Here is a 15,334-nt window from a genome sequence, read left to right as displayed (position 1 = left end):
GATGTTTCCTTGAAAATCAACTAAATATCTAGTATTTGCAAAATAATGCTCAGTAATTTTATATAAAAAAAATTCTTCATGTTAATAGGTTAGAACATGTTGTAGAAAAATTTGGTATTAAAACATTAACAAAAAAATAATTAAAATTTTAATATTTTCCGTGAAAATTCATTAAAACTTTTATAGTTAACAATGTCGTATAACGACAACATGAATAGTCAGTTTATTCGATGTCGTTATTCAAAAACAAATACTCTTCATTAATTTGATAATTGTCGGCGCCGCAATGATAATTCACACATATTTTTAAACAGTAAATATAATGTATTTTACTTATAGTGAACTTGTTTTTATGTTTATAATTTTGATAATTTATTACAACTAGTATGATATATTAAACATATTACTAATATCAAGTATATTACAAAAATTGAGAGTAAATTAGAGGAGTAGAAAACAAATATTTTGATTTATTCACCTAAAACATTTTAAAAAGGAAAGATACAAAAGTTGTCAAAACCAAAAAGATACAAAACTTTTAAACACGTGGCATAAAAAGGATAGGGTATCTAAGACCTTCTTCATCTGACATTGGGTATATATATGCCTATATGGTAGACTTCTCAATATCTCCTTACCTCTCCCAGTTTCCATATCTCTCACTTTCTTACTCATACTCCAGTAAGTGTCTCTTCTTTTCTGTTCGTTTATATCTGGTTTTAGCAAATTAGATCCTTTCGTTTTCTTTGCAGTTAAGCTCTACTGCAATTCGATCCTACATTATATAGTGTATTATAAGAAAAGAGACATATATCTATGGATTCTTTATGTGATTTTCAACATATAACCATTTGTATATTTGATTTCTATGTAATATGTATATAAATCCTTTATATTTCTTCAAGTTTTTGAATATATTTCTTCACTGCCTTCAATTTACTCACACAATTCTTTTTTGTCTTTGATTGATTATGATTTTGATCATGTTTGTTCTCTTTGTATAAAAATCCTTAGTTTTCTTTTTTTCTCAATAATCTTTGTTGTATATAGATATAAATATATTTGATTTGATATTTTGTTATTCATACATCTAAGGTGAAAAAGTTTATCAGTATTGTTATTGTGACGGATGCACTAAAAAGTTAGAGGCTATTTTCTTGTATACTCATACTTTAGAGGCTTCAAGCAGTTTTTTAAGAAAATATTTCTGTCCAAAAAATATTTACTTCAAAGAAATTAGAATAAAATTTTCTGTTTTTTAAAAGGAAAAAAAAGGATTTTTTCAAGGAGAAATTTTTTTTTTTAGAGGAAAAAGATAGCTTTTAAAAAGAAAATTTGCCCTTTCCTAAGGAAAAGAAAAGTGAGCCACAAGCTAGTATTTAACCAGCTTCCTATCAAGGATGGTTCGCTTGTTATATGTGAAATTTATTTTATATATACTTATACTAATATTTCAGGACACAAACAAAATATTTATTTTTATATCTAATATTTTAATCCAAAAATATTAATTAGATGCGGACAAGTTAAATTGTCATGATTTCATTTAGAAGATAGAGTTTTTTTTTTGTTGGTTAAACAAAAGATAGAGTAATTTTTATCTGTTTGATTTATTCCCCTCAATTCATACTCCATATGATATTTGAAAGATATATAAGTAGCATGATGTTAGTATACAAAATTTATCGAAAGAATAATTTCTGATTGTCAAAAGTCCGTACATATTTTTATTTATCAATTTCTGATTATCTCACATATATTCTTATTGTCAATCTTTCAGGTAAACAAGTCAAGATGGATCTCGTTGATGATATGTTGCCATTTACTCCTTCGTGGTTCCCCCCATCACCAGAACCATTTCCTTCAATAATGGTAATTCTTTTAAATAATTTATTTTCACTTTTCATGTAAAAACTTTCATATAAACACATATAATTTTCTTTTTTAAATCTAGTTTAACATTATTTTTAAAAATATATATATTTTATATCGACGATAAATCTTAGTGGAGATCGAAGATATGATAGGGGTCTTTAATTTTAGTTTCAAACAAGAGAGACAGATTAAACAGAGCTTTCTTCATGGGTTTTTAACAACTGCATCTCATAAGCTTTTTTTTTTCAAAAACTTTGTACAAATTGTAAACACATACTTTTTTTTTTTATTATCTAATTTAACATAATATTAAATTGTTGGCTTTATGCAATCCTAAAGGAGCTTCTACAAGATCCTATGACGGCAGAGATTGAGAACTTTGATGGAATATTCTCTAGTCCTGCAATAAGCGAGGCGATTCCCTCAACGAATACACAACCGAGTGTATTCCCATGTCCAGAGTCATCAACAATACCTCAAATTTCACCTGACATGGTATGTTACTTACATTTTTCATATATAATGAATGTTTACTATTGATTAAATATATTTTTATTGTTTTATCTAAGCAACAACAAGAACCACTGGATGATTCACATGGATATTTACAACAATCTGATCAACAAGATTTATTAAATCCAAACATGCTGAATTGTTATCAAGAGCCAGACGTGTCTACAATAGTAAGTTATAGATTTCATTTTTCTTTTTGATTTTCAGTTTTTCTTTTTTTTTGAACATATACATTCATGAGCTAGATAGAATACTATATGCTATTGCCAATGACAATATCTTAATAACTAAATTCATTTTATTTCACCTAAACAGCAGCAGCAACAACAACTCAATTTACCTGGACCTTTAGAACAATCTGATCTACAACGTTTATTAAATCCAAATATGATGTATTCTGAGCCAGATTTTTCTACATCGGTAAGTATAGATTTCATTTTCTTTTTCCAGTAACCAGTTATTTCTATTTTTTTTTTTTTGGTATACATATTCAGAGTCAGATTATTAAACAATCAATGATATATTAAAAAATTAAATTTGTTTTCATTTTTCTAAGCAGCAACAACAACAATTACTATGCAATTCAGCTGGATATTTGCAAGAATCTGATCACCAAGGTTTATTAAATCCAAACATGCTGAATTCTTTTTATGAACCTGATGTTTCTGCAATGGTAAGTTAGAAATTTCATTCTTTTTAAATAGTGTTTTTTCTGTTTTTTTTAGTGAAAATACATTCATGAGCCAAATAGACTTATATGCTGTCAAACTAAACCATAAAAGATAATACATTAATAAATAATTTCGATTTCATTTTGTCCAAGCAGCTGCAGCAACCACCACCATTATACGATTCACATGGATATTTACAACAATCAGATCAACAAGATTTAATGAATCAAAACATGATGAATTCTTTTCAAGGGGCAAATGTTTCTACAACGGTAAGTCCGATTTCAAATTTTTCCAATGATCAGTCACTTTTAATTATTGTTTGATACTTAGACAGTCATAAGCCATATGAAATTGTTTTTGTTTTTTGTTTTTTTTTGCTAAGCAGCAACAACAACAATTGTTGTGCAACTCACATGGGCATGTACAAGGAAACTTATCAAACATACAATCAGATCAGCAATACTTATCGAATCAAAATGCGACGGATTTATTTCAAGAACCAAATAATTCTACAATGGTAAATAAATTTTTTGTTTTAATATTAATTTTCTTGCTCAAGGATTCAGTTAAGTTTTTGATAAATATATTTTGCATGAACCAGATAGATATTGGTCAACAGATCGAGGAAGGAAACAATGGATATGCACATCAACCATTGATTGATCCTTTTGAGTTACCAAATCATCATCAGGAGCAGTTTCCGTCAGTACCTATGTATGTAACAAAATTTAATACAAATACAAAACTCTAGTACATACATGTAACACTGATCTGAAATTTCTAATATGTCTATTAATTTTATGAATTTCAGATCACAAAATTACCCGTCATATCCGGTATACCAACATGGTCCAGTTGGTTCACATTTCAATATGTACGGCCAACAACCACCTCCGCTAGTTTTAACTAACAGAGAAGAAGAACATCTCCCACCACGGAATGTTACAGACTTGGCCAGGTAAGATCATCTATTTTCCATAAATACTTGAAAATTTTCTAATGAGAAATTGGAAAAGAGTCAATAATCAAGCGCATTCCCCTTACAAAGAAAAATTAGAATTGGTCTGTTGCTTTTATAATTAAGTTTATGTTTTTCCTCTCTAATATATCATCATAAGTCTTATGTCTCTTCTTATGGGGATTCTATAAGAACATAATTCTATATTCACTTGTTAAATTATTTGGGTTAACTAACGCAGAACTTATACTCCACAAAATCAAAATTCTACGATCCTTTCTCAACCTCAAATGCCGTCAAGCTCTACCAGGTTTATACTATTCTTTAATATATTTTCTTATATTATTTTATTAGAACATCTTCGTTGGAATATCTTATTGAAATACTCAAAAAAAAAATAATAATTAAAAAAAAAAAAGTAAGAAAGAGAGATGAGTTTCTCTTCCGAAAAATTTTGAGAAACGATTCTCGTTAAATTTGGACAGGTGTCACAAAATAATTAGTTTAATTATTAAATAACAATTAATATATATTTTTAGATTAAAATATTAACTTTTTTTTTCTTTAAAAAACTTTTCTTCCATTTGCCGATGGAAATGGTTTTATATATAATTATAAATATTATCTCTCTTTAGATGTGGAATTTGCTTATAAATTTGTTTCACTAAATAGTTGCAGTTATATATTTATTTCTTAAATTATTTGGGTAATGCAGTACTTACCATCTCCAAAATCAAATTTCTACGATTCCCCCTCAATCTCAAATGACGTCGAGCTCCACTAGGTATATGTTAATTTTCATATATTATTCTAAATTCATTCTCTTTTATATATACTTTTTTTTTAAATTCTATCTCGCTTTCAGTACAGAATTTTGAATTTTCTTATACATTTTTTCACCAAATAGTTACAGTTAAATAAAAACATAATTATAATGTATTTCTTTGCTAAATTATTTGGATTAATCGCAGGATTTATCCTCTACAAAATCAAATTTCTATGATTCCTCCTCAATCTCAAGTGCCATCGAGCTCTACTAGGTATATATTATTCAAAGTTCCATAGTCATATCTGTCTCTTTGAAGTGGAATCTCTTATATATTTATCCACTAAATAGTTACAAGTATACTAAACCATAATTGTTTTCCTTACAATTTAACGCAGGACTTATCCTATAGCAAATCAAATTTCTATGATCCCTCATCAACCTCAAACGCGGTCAAGGTCTACCAGGTATATACATTATTCTTTACTAAAAATATTCTAAATTCAATCTCTCTTGTATGATAATTTAATTGATGTCTCTCTTTACGATATAGAATATTGTCTTACATACTTGTTTCACGAAAAAGTTACAATTATACAAGAACATAACTATGTATTTGTTTGGGTTAAAGAAGGACTTATCTTCGACAAAATCGAACTTCTACGAACGCTCCTCAACCTCAAATACCATCGAGCTCTACCAGGTATCAAGTCCAAACATATATAGTCGATCATGTAATCTAGTACAAGGGATTTATTTAGTGTTTGTGCACTACAATATTTTTCAGCGGTGACAATTCAATTTCATACTCATTTACTTTTCTCATTTCTGTAGGAATGGCAACGTGCAAGAGTTGGTAAGTCAGCCTCTGCCGAGCTTTAGGTGCCCTCAAGTAGACACTTCTACTCAAATAAGTCAATGCACAAACTCATTCACTACTCCCATACAGGTACAATATTCTCCATTCAATGAATGAAACTAGTTATGTGATCAGTATTTCCTTATAAGCAATTTCAGTAAATATCTAAACATTTACACGCCGACATGTATAATTATCAAAAAATGACGTCGAGCTCCACTAGGTATATATTATTTGTGCTAAAAAAGAGTTATTGATAACAAGTCGACATTACAGAGCAGTAATCTGGGGCGTAGACAAAGAAGTTATCAAAATCACTTTGACCATGGAGAATCATCATCGGCTTCTCAACGAAAGGTAATATTTTCTATATATTCCAAAATAGACAGAATTAGTGAGAAAACTAAAATTAATATTCCTATTTAATTAAATAATGCAGAGGATGATCTTGCCCAAAATGAATGTTGATTCAACTGTAGCCAATCCTGTTGAGCCAAGGTTAATACTTTCCCATCTTTTTCATTTACACATTTTCTTTCTTTTTTTTCGTAAGACTCTCGATCTAAAATCATTCTCATTAATTAGTAGTGGAAATGTAATTCTTATGAACATAATCATAATCACTTCTACATATATATTGTTATGACACTATTTCATCATTTATTAACAAGGAACAAAATACTTAGGAACATAATTAATAAATACCTTTTACTTTTGATTTCAGGCTAGTAAATGAATTATATAGTCCAAGATATGAAAGCCTCGGTATAGCTATCGATCCCTTCTTGAGAAAATTCCATTTTCAAAGATGAGAAAACGGTAACAATTCTTAAATTTAGCTTTTTATTTTACTCAGTATATTACAACTTGCTGTGGTTGAATCTTGATGATTTTTTTTTTCTTGCCATGTTTCTACTTAGGAGAATCTCTTTCTCGAGTTCGCTTCTTAGACGTGCCATAAGTTTCACCGCTTACGGTTTCAGTTGATGTTTCGATTCTCGAATGTCTATGGTTCTATGTTTATTTTTTATTTTTAATGGCATAAGACCATGTTTTATGAGTTACTTGATGTAATACCTAAACTTTCATTTTTTGAAATGATATATACATTCTTATTAAAATATAATAAAAAAATCTTGATGTATTATTTTAAAGTAATTTTATCAATGAATAAGATCCATTTAACATTAATGAGCATGTGAAACTTATCTAACATACCTTTGAAGCATATTATAATAGTTCATCCTTTATGGTTGTCTTTTACATTAATCTTTTTCCTAGTGATATCTGGACGAAGACAGATGGTTTCAGTATAAGATTCATAAAATAGTTACTTTGATCAATAAATTTTTCATTTAGAAAAAAAAATTGCTGACATATATATTACTCATCTTTTTTCATTAGATATATAAATATTTATACTCGCACCCAAAACCAACATCGTACTGGTGCTCCTTATAGAGTTAAACTCATGGCCATTATCTGCATGATCTAAACAAGAGTGAGTATAAATACTTAGTGCGAGCGAATATTTCCGTCCATATGCAACACAAAGCGATGAACCACTAATTTATATGTATTTTCAACCAATCAATTATCATAGCCTAGACTACACATGCATATTCCTTCAACTAGCTACGGTTCACTATTCTAGGCTATGATAAATTACTATATCGGCCTAAAGCATAAGTTTGTGCACAAAAATAAAATTAATAATAATTAACTTGTGACCTAAAAAGCATATAAGTATAACTACTATATTTAGCTTTATGAACCGGCCGGGCCTCCCATCTAATGTCGCCTTCAAAGTTTCATTTGTGGAAGCTCACATGTTTTCTGATCACTGTAGCCACCGAAGTCTTAGGCTCAGAGTCTTTCCAACGTTATAAATCGATCATCAGCTTCGGTGATTCGATTTCGGACACCGGAAACTTTCTTCATCTCTCCGACCCAAATCATCTTCCCCGATGGCCGCCTCATTATCGACTTCATTGGTATGAACTTCTTTTTACACCATCCCATATTCGCAGTTTAAATCAAAACTTCAGAAATATTTTTCAGTTTTTAGTATGAATAATCAAGATTCAACAAGTGTTCAAAAAAAAAAAAAAAAAAAAAAAAATCAAGATCCAATTAGTCAACTTAATTTGACAGCTGAATTCTTGGGGATACCATATATTTCCCCTTACTTTGGACATAATAATCAAAGCTTTGAGAATGGAATCAACTTCGCGGTGGCTGGAGCAACCGCGGTGGAGCCTGAATTGCTTCAAGAGAAAGGAATTACTGCTAATTACATGACTAATGTAAGCTTGATTGTTCAGCTAAGCATCTTCAAGAAAATTTTACCAAACCTCTGTGGCTTTCCTTCAGGTGATTCCTCACAAATCTCAACTCATCTTGGAACACAAGGGACAAGCATAAGCCAATCTTTACTTGTTTTCAAGATTGCAGAGAGATTCTCGAAAACTCGCTGTTTATTGTTGGTGAGATTGGAGGTAATGACTATAACTACGGATTCTTGATTGGAAAAAGCATCCCGGAGATTAAAAAAAATAGTCCCCCTTGTTATCAATGCTATTTGCTCAACAATTGTGGTAATAAAAATCTTTCTTAAATCCTGTTCAATGATCCTTCCCTTTTTCTTGTTTTGTTTGGGAGACTAAGAATTGAACCTTGCAAGCATGAACAACATGGTACAGGAATTGTTCAATTTGGGAGCCAGAACGTTTCTAGTGCCAGGAAAGTTTCCAACTGGATGTTCTGCTGCATATTTAACGAGATTTAGGACAACAGATATGTAGGACTACGATGCTTTAACCGGATGTTTGAAGTGGCCTAATGAGTTTTCTCAGTACCACAATGAGCAGCTTCAGACAGAACTCAATAGACTCCAAAAACTCTATCCCATTGCTACTATCAGATACACTGACTACTACGACATTGTGTTACATTTTTACCTTGAACCGACGAAATATGTTGCCCTTTCTTATTCCGTCCCCTTAACTAACATATATACAGTATTGTCACAATTATTTATATTACCAAATTTACTCTTTTGAAGGATTTATGGAGAGACCTTCACTGTTGATAAGCCATGTGGGTCTAGAGGAGTGAAACATTGTCGAGTTCCTTCTGAGTATGTGACGTGGGACGGTTTTCATTTGACCGAAGCCGCCTACCGATGGATTGCTAAGAGCTTGCTTAATGGACCACTTGCGTCTATTGCTTTGGCCGCTCCTGCATTTTCCTTTTTAAGCTGATCTACGGACATAGATCACTTTCCCTTGAGCACTTGGGACCTGTTGCTGCGAGTAAACTAAAATCACGTTCTTCGTTTAATCACATTGATTGTTTTTTTTTTTTTTTGTTGGTTTCTCTTTACTTTGTTTTCAAATTAATACACAATCTCTTGCTTGTACAACAAGTTTATGGGAGTAAATCTTTAAACTAATTTTTATTTGTTTATAAAAATTTTCTGAATAATTTTCTCTCTAAGAATGTAATTTTTTTTATTTTTTTTGATAAAAATAAATGTTGATATATTAAAATAGCCATACTAGATTATGATTTGCAGTGGAACCCAAGCAAGTATAAATCATGGTAGATAATCCGTAACTAGCTCGTAAATAACCTGCAAATAACTTATCACTCATGAATAACATGAAAATAATCTGTAGATATTTTCTAGAGGTTGGTTAGAACTTAGAAGTCCACCTACCCATCTTAAAACGATACAAATACAAAATTTTCTAGTCCATAAAAAGTTTTGTAGTCTTGGCCCACCATTATTTATAAGGCAACAACAAAATCATTGAGACATATACTCACCAGTCCTTTCTTTTGTTGTTTACGAAAAAACGAAACAAGATGTTTTGTAAAATAATATAACATTCTAAAAGCCGAAAGATAAAAATTTCACCGCGGACTTCTCGTATGGCGTCACTAGATTCTCTAGTGAGCTTCTTTTTATCTACCCTTTTTGTCACAATCGTGAGCTCACAAACGCAGTGCCGGAATCTCGAGTCGATTATCAGTTTCGGTGATTCGATTACCGACACAGGAAACTTGGTTGGTCTCTCGGATCGTAACCATCTTCCTGTGACCGCGTTTCTGCCGTATGGAGAAACCTTCTTCCACCACCCAACTGGCCGTTCCTGCAACGGCCGTATCATCATCGACTTTATCGGTACTTCTCTTTCTATGTAACTTGACATGTAAGTAAGTGACTAGGAATGTAAATCTGATGAAGTATCGAATCATGATCTTATAATTGGTCTCAGTTGGAGTGTTTTAGACGTCTTCAATCTCTGAGAAGAATCCAAAAACACAAAAAAAAACTGATAGTTGCGTTTGAACCTCTGTTTTCTTGTGTGGGCACAGCTTTTCCGATTTATAAAAATCTGGATTTTCTTGATTAGGGTTTCTTATGTAGACTCTTTCTCTGATTTGGTTTTTCTTGATCTGCAAGTTAACAGTAGTATGAGACCTTAAGTGATTCTCCAATTTTCTATTTACAGCTGAATTCTTAGGGTTACCGCATGTGCCTCCTTTTTATGGATCTAAAAATGGAAACTTTGAGAAAGGAGTTAATTTCGCTGTTGCGGGAGCAACGGCACTAGAAACTTCCATTCTTGAGAAGAGAGGAATTTATTATCCTCACAGCAACATCAGTTTGGGAATTCAGCTTAAGACCTTCAAGGAGAGCTTACCAAATCTATGTGGTTCACCTACAGGTACTGAAGATCAACTTTTCCCTTTTCTAGCTAGTGGAGTCATGATTATTACGTTATTGCAGTGAATTGACCTCACTTGTAATGGGTTTAATTCTTTGCTTTTAGATTGTAGAGATATGATTGGAAATGCTTTTATTATCATGGGAGAGATTGGAGGGAATGATTTTAATTTCGCATTCTTTGTGAACAAAACCAGTGAGGTCAAAGAGTTGGTTCCGTTGGTGATCACTAAAATTTCTTCTGCAATTGTGGTAAACATTCTTGATCAGCGAGTCCCTAGAACGAGTAATTTTTTCAAAAAACTGTTATGTTTTTTGTTTTGTTTTTGTGTTTTGGTACTGAATGTTGAATCTAGGAGTTGGTCGATATGGGAGGAAGAACATTCCTAGTTCCTGGAAACTTCCCGCTCGGATGCTCAGCAACGTATTTAACATTATACCAAACATCAAACAAGGAAGAGTATGATCCTCTAACAGGATGTTTGACATGGCTGAACGATTTTTCAGAATACTACAACGAGAAGCTTCAGGCAGAACTCAACAGACTCAGTAAACTTTACCCTCATGTCAACATCATATATGGTGACTACTTTAATGCTCTGTTGCGCCTTTACCAAGAACCATCCAAATTTGGTTAGCTTTCTTGATCCTTAGTTTAATTACCTAAAAACCCAAGTTCATTGATTCAATTTGATAATTGAGTTAATCATTCAATTCATTGTACAACTAGGGTTCATGGACAGACCCTTACCTGCTTGTTGCGGTTTAGGAGGACCGTACAACTTCACCTTAAGTAAAAAATGTGGGAGTGTAGGAGTAAAATATTGTAGTGATCCTTCAAAGTATGTGAATTGGGACGGCGTTCATATGACTGAAGCTGCATACAAATGGATAGCTGATGGATTACTCAAGGGTCCGTATACGATTCCTTCGTTCCATTGGTTATGCCTCGGCTCAAAAATTAAGAGCAAGGAGTCATTAGACACGTAGTGTTCTTTTGACAAACAGCTGAAACAAGCTTGTTGGAGCTCTGAGAGATAATAAGAAAACAAATACGTTCTTAAGTGCTTTCCATGGATATTTTATATCATTGTGTATTGTTGTTTGAGAGAGAGAGAGAGAGTGGTTAAGTGTTAGTAGCTAACTCATGTGATATCTTCAGAGAGATCTTAGATTAGACCGGTCGGAGATGCACTGTTCCAAAAATGGACCACTTCATGAGTGGTAGAAATAACAGAATAGGAGATGATAAAATGGGCAAGGAGTTGAACGGATCAATTTGACTTCTAGTCTTCAATACAAAACCAAACTACTCTTTACAAATCAATATATTAATACGATTTTTATAATAATTTTAATTATAAGACTAAGATTTGTAATTTAGTGGTTTTTGTTATTATCGTAGTTATGTTATTATCCGGTTTCAAATCAGCGTAATACGTGTTATTGACAAATAAATGAAGTGAAATTCAACATCAAATTAAAATATGGGAAAGAACAAATAACCTACAAAATAACTCGTAAATAGCTTGCAAATAAGCCGCAAGTACATATTTTGTAGATGGTGGTTAGAAGTCCAAGTACGCGTTTTATAGATTGGTGGTCACGCCTACCAATACAAAGTCTTGTTGTTATTAGAAAGTTAATTGCTTTATTTATTACAACTAGAAATCCTCGTTTAGTCATGAGTCATCGGTCCATCCCTCCACAATTGGCCTCTATATAACTTTCCCAAAACGAATCATTTGTAAAATAAAAAAAAATAAGATAGAAACTCACTCCTGACCTCTCGCATGGCGTCTCTAGACTCTCTAGTCATCTTTCTTTTTTCTACTCTTTTTGTCACTATCGTGAGCTCGGAAACGCCGTGCCCGAATTTCAAGTCGATCATCAGTTTCGGCGATTCGATTGCGGACACGGGAAACTTGGTTGGTCTCTCTGATCGTAACCAGCTTCCTGTGACTGCGTTTCCACCGTACGGAGAAACCTTCTTCCACCACCCAACCGGTCGTTCCTGCGATGGCCGCATCATCATGGACTTTATCGGTACTTCTCTTTCTATATGACTCGAGATGTGAGTGAATATCAAATTATGGTCCTTGAGAAGAATCCAAAAGATAATAATCAAACTGATAATTGTGTTTGAACCTATGTGAGAAGAAACCAAAGAGTTATTAATTAGTTATGGCTCTTTCTTCCTCTTTGTTTTTGTTTTATCTAAACTCTTCCTATGCTTTCTTGTTTTGTGGCAACTTTTTCTACCTAATTTGTATTATAATCTGAAAATATGGAGATATTTATTGCGTTACTTATGTAAACTCTTTCTCTGTTTTTATTTTTCTTGAACTGCAAGTTAACAGTATGAGACCTTAACTGATTGTCTAATTTTTCCTTTAATAGCTGAATTTGTGGGGCTTCCTTATGTGCCTCCGTACTTTGGATCTAAAAATAGAAACTTTGATAAGGGTGTTAATTTCGCGGTAGCCGGAGCAACGGCACTGAAAAGTTCCTTTCTTAAGAAGAGAGGAATTCAACCACACACCAACGTTAGTTTAGGAGTTCAGCTAAAGAGCTTCAAAAAGAGTTTACCAAATTTATGCGGCTCACCATCAGGTAGTGAACAACAATTTTTCCTTTTGTCGGTGGAATGATTATTATGTATTTTAGTGAACTAATACTCACTTGTATATGTTTTTTAGACTGTAGAGATATGATTGGAAATGCTTTGATTCTCATGGGAGAGATTGGAGGGAATGATTATAATTTCCCATTCTTCAACCGCAAACCCGTTAAGGAAGTTGAAGAGCTGGTTCCATTTGTAATCGCTTCTATTTCTTCTACAATAACGGTATACATTTTTTTCTTGAATTCTTGTTTTGTTAGTCTTAAGAACGAGTGAAAACAGATTTCTAGCTATCTGCTGATTTGTTTGTCAGAGTTTATAATGAGTTTGTTCCATTGGGACTTAATGTTGAATCCAGGAGTTGATTGGTATGGGGGGTAAAACCTTTCTAGTGCCCGGAGAGTTCCCTATCGGATGCTCAGTAGTCTATTTGACATTATACAAAACATCAAACAAGGACGAATACGATCCTTCAACAGGATGTTTGAAATGGTTGAACAAGTTTGGCGAATACCATAGCGAGAAACTTAAGGTGGAACTCAACAGACTTAGGAAGCTCTACCCTCATGTCAACATCATATACGCTGACTACTACAACTCTCTCTTGCGCATTTTTAAAGAACCAGCCAAATTCGGTTAGCCTTCTTGATTCCTCCACTGAATCTACACACCCTAAGTCGTCACTGATTTAGTATTGACAATTTTTCCTATCAATTATACTGTCAGGGTTCATGGAAAGACCCTTCCCTGCTTGTTGCGGTATAGGAGGACCGTACAACTTCAACTTCACTAGGAAATGTGGGAGTGTAGGAGTGAAATCTTGTAAGGATCCTTCAAAGTATGTGGGCTGGGATGGCGTTCATATGACTGAGGCTGCATACAAATGGATAGCTGATGGAATACTCAATGGACCATATGCGAATCCTCCTTTTGATCGGTCCTGCCTCAGATCTGAGATTAAGAAGGAGTCATTGTACAATCAAAGTACTCTGACACAAGCTTGTGTGAAACTTTGACAGACAAAAGTGATGATAAGAATATTCCCTCTATTCCTTATTAATCCAAATTCAAGCAAACAAATTTGTTGCAAAAAAGATATGTTTCTAGGTTTCTATGTATTTTTTTATTACTTATTGATGATGAATTGTAGACCTTAATTTTCTTTTTCTTTTTTACTTTTATTGGTTTAAATTTGTTAATCATAAATTGATGTATTTATAATCAATATTTAATATATTTTCTGAATATGTGTGAAAAGCTTAAATTTTGGATTAATCAAAATCAGAGAGAGTGATTTTGAAATGTTCTTTTGGCCTTTCCCCGGAGAAATCAATAATAAATAAAAATGTCAAAATAGATATTTATCAAAGTGCCCGTTTTGAACGATACAAATACAAAAATTTCTAAGCCATGCAAAGTGAAATGCATTGCCCCACCTTCTTTATTAGACAACAAGAAACGCTCATTGTCATTGAGTCTCAGCCATTTGGTTCTATATAACTTTTCCAAAACAAATACACTAAACCTTTATAAATTAGTACTCGATAAATTAATAATTTCTATAAATTAATAAATTCTTAGTTTAATTTTCATTGATGTTCAAAGATTTTTTTTTTTTTCACTTTTTCATGTTTATAATTTCCAATGCAAAATTAAATATTTTTTTTTAATTTGTTTTGACCATTTGTATTTTGCTGTTTGTTTTCTGATTGGTGGAATAGTTTTTAATTAGATAAAAAAAATGTTTAATTTAAATTAGATAAAACAAAAATTTTAATGATTTCTTAATGTATGTGCCAAAATTTAAAACATCAAGGGAATATGTTTTTAAGTGCTCTTGTTGGCTGGACATGTAGGGATTGCTTACCAGATGGCGTTGGCCCCCGGAGATATACAAGTCCCGAACTTCGTAATCAATAAATAAATATTTAAAAGTTGTGCAAAATAGATATTTTCTAATCAGCATGATTAAGTGTCAAAGTGCTCGTTTTAAACGATACAAATACAAAGTAAATTGCCTTGCCCCACCCTTATTCATTAGATAGTTCAGGAAACGATCATTGAGTGATGACTCATTGATCCATACCAGCCTTTTGATTCTATATAACTTTTCTAAAACAAAATATTTTGAAAATCATAATAAAATAAAAAATAAAAAGAGAGAAATTTTAGGACTTGTCGCATGGCGTCTCTAGATTCTTATGTAAACTATTTTTCAGTTTTCTTGTTTTTCCGCAACGTTTTCGATTTAATTTGTATAAATATATGAAAACATCTGAATTCTTAGGGTTTCATTTTTTTTTCCTGACACGGTTTCTTTCTCTGTTTTTC

General features: G+C 32.2%; 3 protein-coding genes and 1 pseudogene across 13 annotated transcripts; all 4 read left to right on the top strand.

Moving 5' to 3' along the window:
- Window positions 1-1,786: 1,786 nt before the first annotated feature.
- Window positions 1,787-6,791, top strand: AT1G28630 (transcriptional regulator EFH1-like protein; the record flags this gene model as incomplete). 5 transcript variants are annotated; one of them, NM_001084152.2, is made up of 18 exons in its annotated part: window positions 1,795-1,872; window positions 2,215-2,370; window positions 2,445-2,558; window positions 2,707-2,808; window positions 2,948-3,061; window positions 3,215-3,331; window positions 3,448-3,579; window positions 3,664-3,776; window positions 3,874-4,020; window positions 4,736-4,804; window positions 4,992-5,060; window positions 5,185-5,253; window positions 5,421-5,489; window positions 5,621-5,735; window positions 5,922-6,002; window positions 6,085-6,143; window positions 6,370-6,464; window positions 6,566-6,791. In NM_001084152.2, 17 exons carry the CDS (start codon window positions 1,795-1,797, stop codon window positions 6,455-6,457), a joined length of 1,692 nt encoding a protein of 563 aa, NP_001077621.2. The 5 variants fall into 5 exon arrangements, with proteins under 5 accessions (NP_174184.2, NP_001077620.1, NP_001077621.2 ...); NM_102630.2 differs by lacking the exons at window positions 4,736-4,804; window positions 4,992-5,060; window positions 5,185-5,253; ... (4 more) ...; window positions 6,370-6,464; window positions 6,566-6,791 and having other exon boundaries at window positions 1,787-1,872; window positions 2,704-2,808; window positions 3,874-4,408; NM_001084151.2 differs by lacking the exons at window positions 4,736-4,804; window positions 4,992-5,060; window positions 5,185-5,253; ... (4 more) ...; window positions 6,370-6,464; window positions 6,566-6,791 and having other exon boundaries at window positions 1,787-1,872; window positions 2,704-2,808; window positions 3,682-3,776; window positions 3,874-4,024.
- Window positions 6,792-7,379: 588 nt separating this feature from the next.
- On the top strand, window positions 7,380-9,093 carry AT1G28620 (annotated as a pseudogene). 4 transcript variants are annotated; one of them is made up of 4 exons: window positions 7,426-7,639; window positions 7,800-7,951; window positions 8,019-8,242; window positions 8,348-9,078. The 4 variants fall into 4 exon arrangements; another variant differs by lacking the exon at window positions 7,800-7,951 and having other exon boundaries at window positions 7,380-7,639; window positions 8,348-9,093; another variant differs by having other exon boundaries at window positions 7,380-7,639; window positions 7,800-8,242; window positions 8,348-9,093.
- Window positions 9,094-9,365: 272 nt separating this feature from the next.
- On the top strand, window positions 9,366-11,804 carry AT1G28610 (GDSL-like Lipase/Acylhydrolase superfamily protein). 2 transcript variants are annotated; one of them, NM_202203.2, is made up of 5 exons: window positions 9,366-9,834; window positions 10,166-10,381; window positions 10,487-10,632; window positions 10,737-11,013; window positions 11,111-11,804. In NM_202203.2, exons 1-5 carry the CDS (start codon window positions 9,582-9,584, stop codon window positions 11,368-11,370), a joined length of 1,152 nt encoding a protein of 383 aa, NP_973932.1. In that variant the 5' UTR covers window positions 9,366-9,581; the 3' UTR covers window positions 11,371-11,804. The 2 variants fall into 2 exon arrangements, with proteins under 2 accessions (NP_973932.1, NP_564313.1); NM_102629.2 differs by having other exon boundaries at window positions 10,487-11,013.
- A 224-nt stretch (window positions 11,805-12,028) lies between these two features.
- On the top strand, window positions 12,029-14,290 carry AT1G28600 (GDSL-like Lipase/Acylhydrolase superfamily protein). 2 transcript variants are annotated; one of them, NM_102628.4, is made up of 5 exons: window positions 12,029-12,426; window positions 12,781-12,993; window positions 13,080-13,228; window positions 13,362-13,638; window positions 13,730-14,290. In NM_102628.4, exons 1-5 carry the CDS (start codon window positions 12,174-12,176, stop codon window positions 14,017-14,019), a joined length of 1,182 nt encoding a protein of 393 aa, NP_174182.1. In that variant the 5' UTR covers window positions 12,029-12,173; the 3' UTR covers window positions 14,020-14,290. The 2 variants fall into 2 exon arrangements, with proteins under 2 accessions (NP_174182.1, NP_001319101.1); NM_001332821.1 differs by lacking the exons at window positions 13,362-13,638; window positions 13,730-14,290 and having other exon boundaries at window positions 12,130-12,426; window positions 13,080-13,286.
- Window positions 14,291-15,334: the final 1,044 nt, after the last annotated feature.

This window comes from Arabidopsis thaliana, assembly GCF_000001735.4.
Source record: "Arabidopsis thaliana chromosome 1 sequence".
In the NCBI taxonomy this organism is placed as follows: domain Eukaryota; kingdom Viridiplantae; phylum Streptophyta; class Magnoliopsida; order Brassicales; family Brassicaceae; genus Arabidopsis; species Arabidopsis thaliana.
The sequence above is the reverse complement of the archived record's forward strand: the minus strand, read 5'-3'. Positions and strand labels throughout refer to the sequence as shown.

Bases quoted from the DNA above. Each gene is read 5' to 3' on its own strand.
- AT1G28610 (NM_202203.2), top strand. From the start codon at position 9,582: ATGGCGTCACTAGATTCTCTAGTGAGCTTCTTTTTATCTACCCTTTTT. The intron at 9,835-10,165 runs GTACTTCTCTTT...TTCTATTTACAG, and splicing joins TATCATCATCGACTTTATCG to CTGAATTCTTAGGGTTACCG. The intron at 10,633-10,736 runs GTAAACATTCTT...TGTTGAATCTAG, and splicing joins AAATTTCTTCTGCAATTGTG to GAGTTGGTCGATATGGGAGG.
- AT1G28600 (NM_102628.4), top strand. From the start codon at position 12,174: ATGGCGTCTCTAGACTCTCTAGTCATCTTTCTTTTTTCTACTCTTTTT. The intron at 12,427-12,780 runs GTACTTCTCTTT...TTCCTTTAATAG, and splicing joins CATCATCATGGACTTTATCG to CTGAATTTGTGGGGCTTCCT. The intron at 13,229-13,361 runs GTATACATTTTT...TGTTGAATCCAG, and splicing joins CTATTTCTTCTACAATAACG to GAGTTGATTGGTATGGGGGG.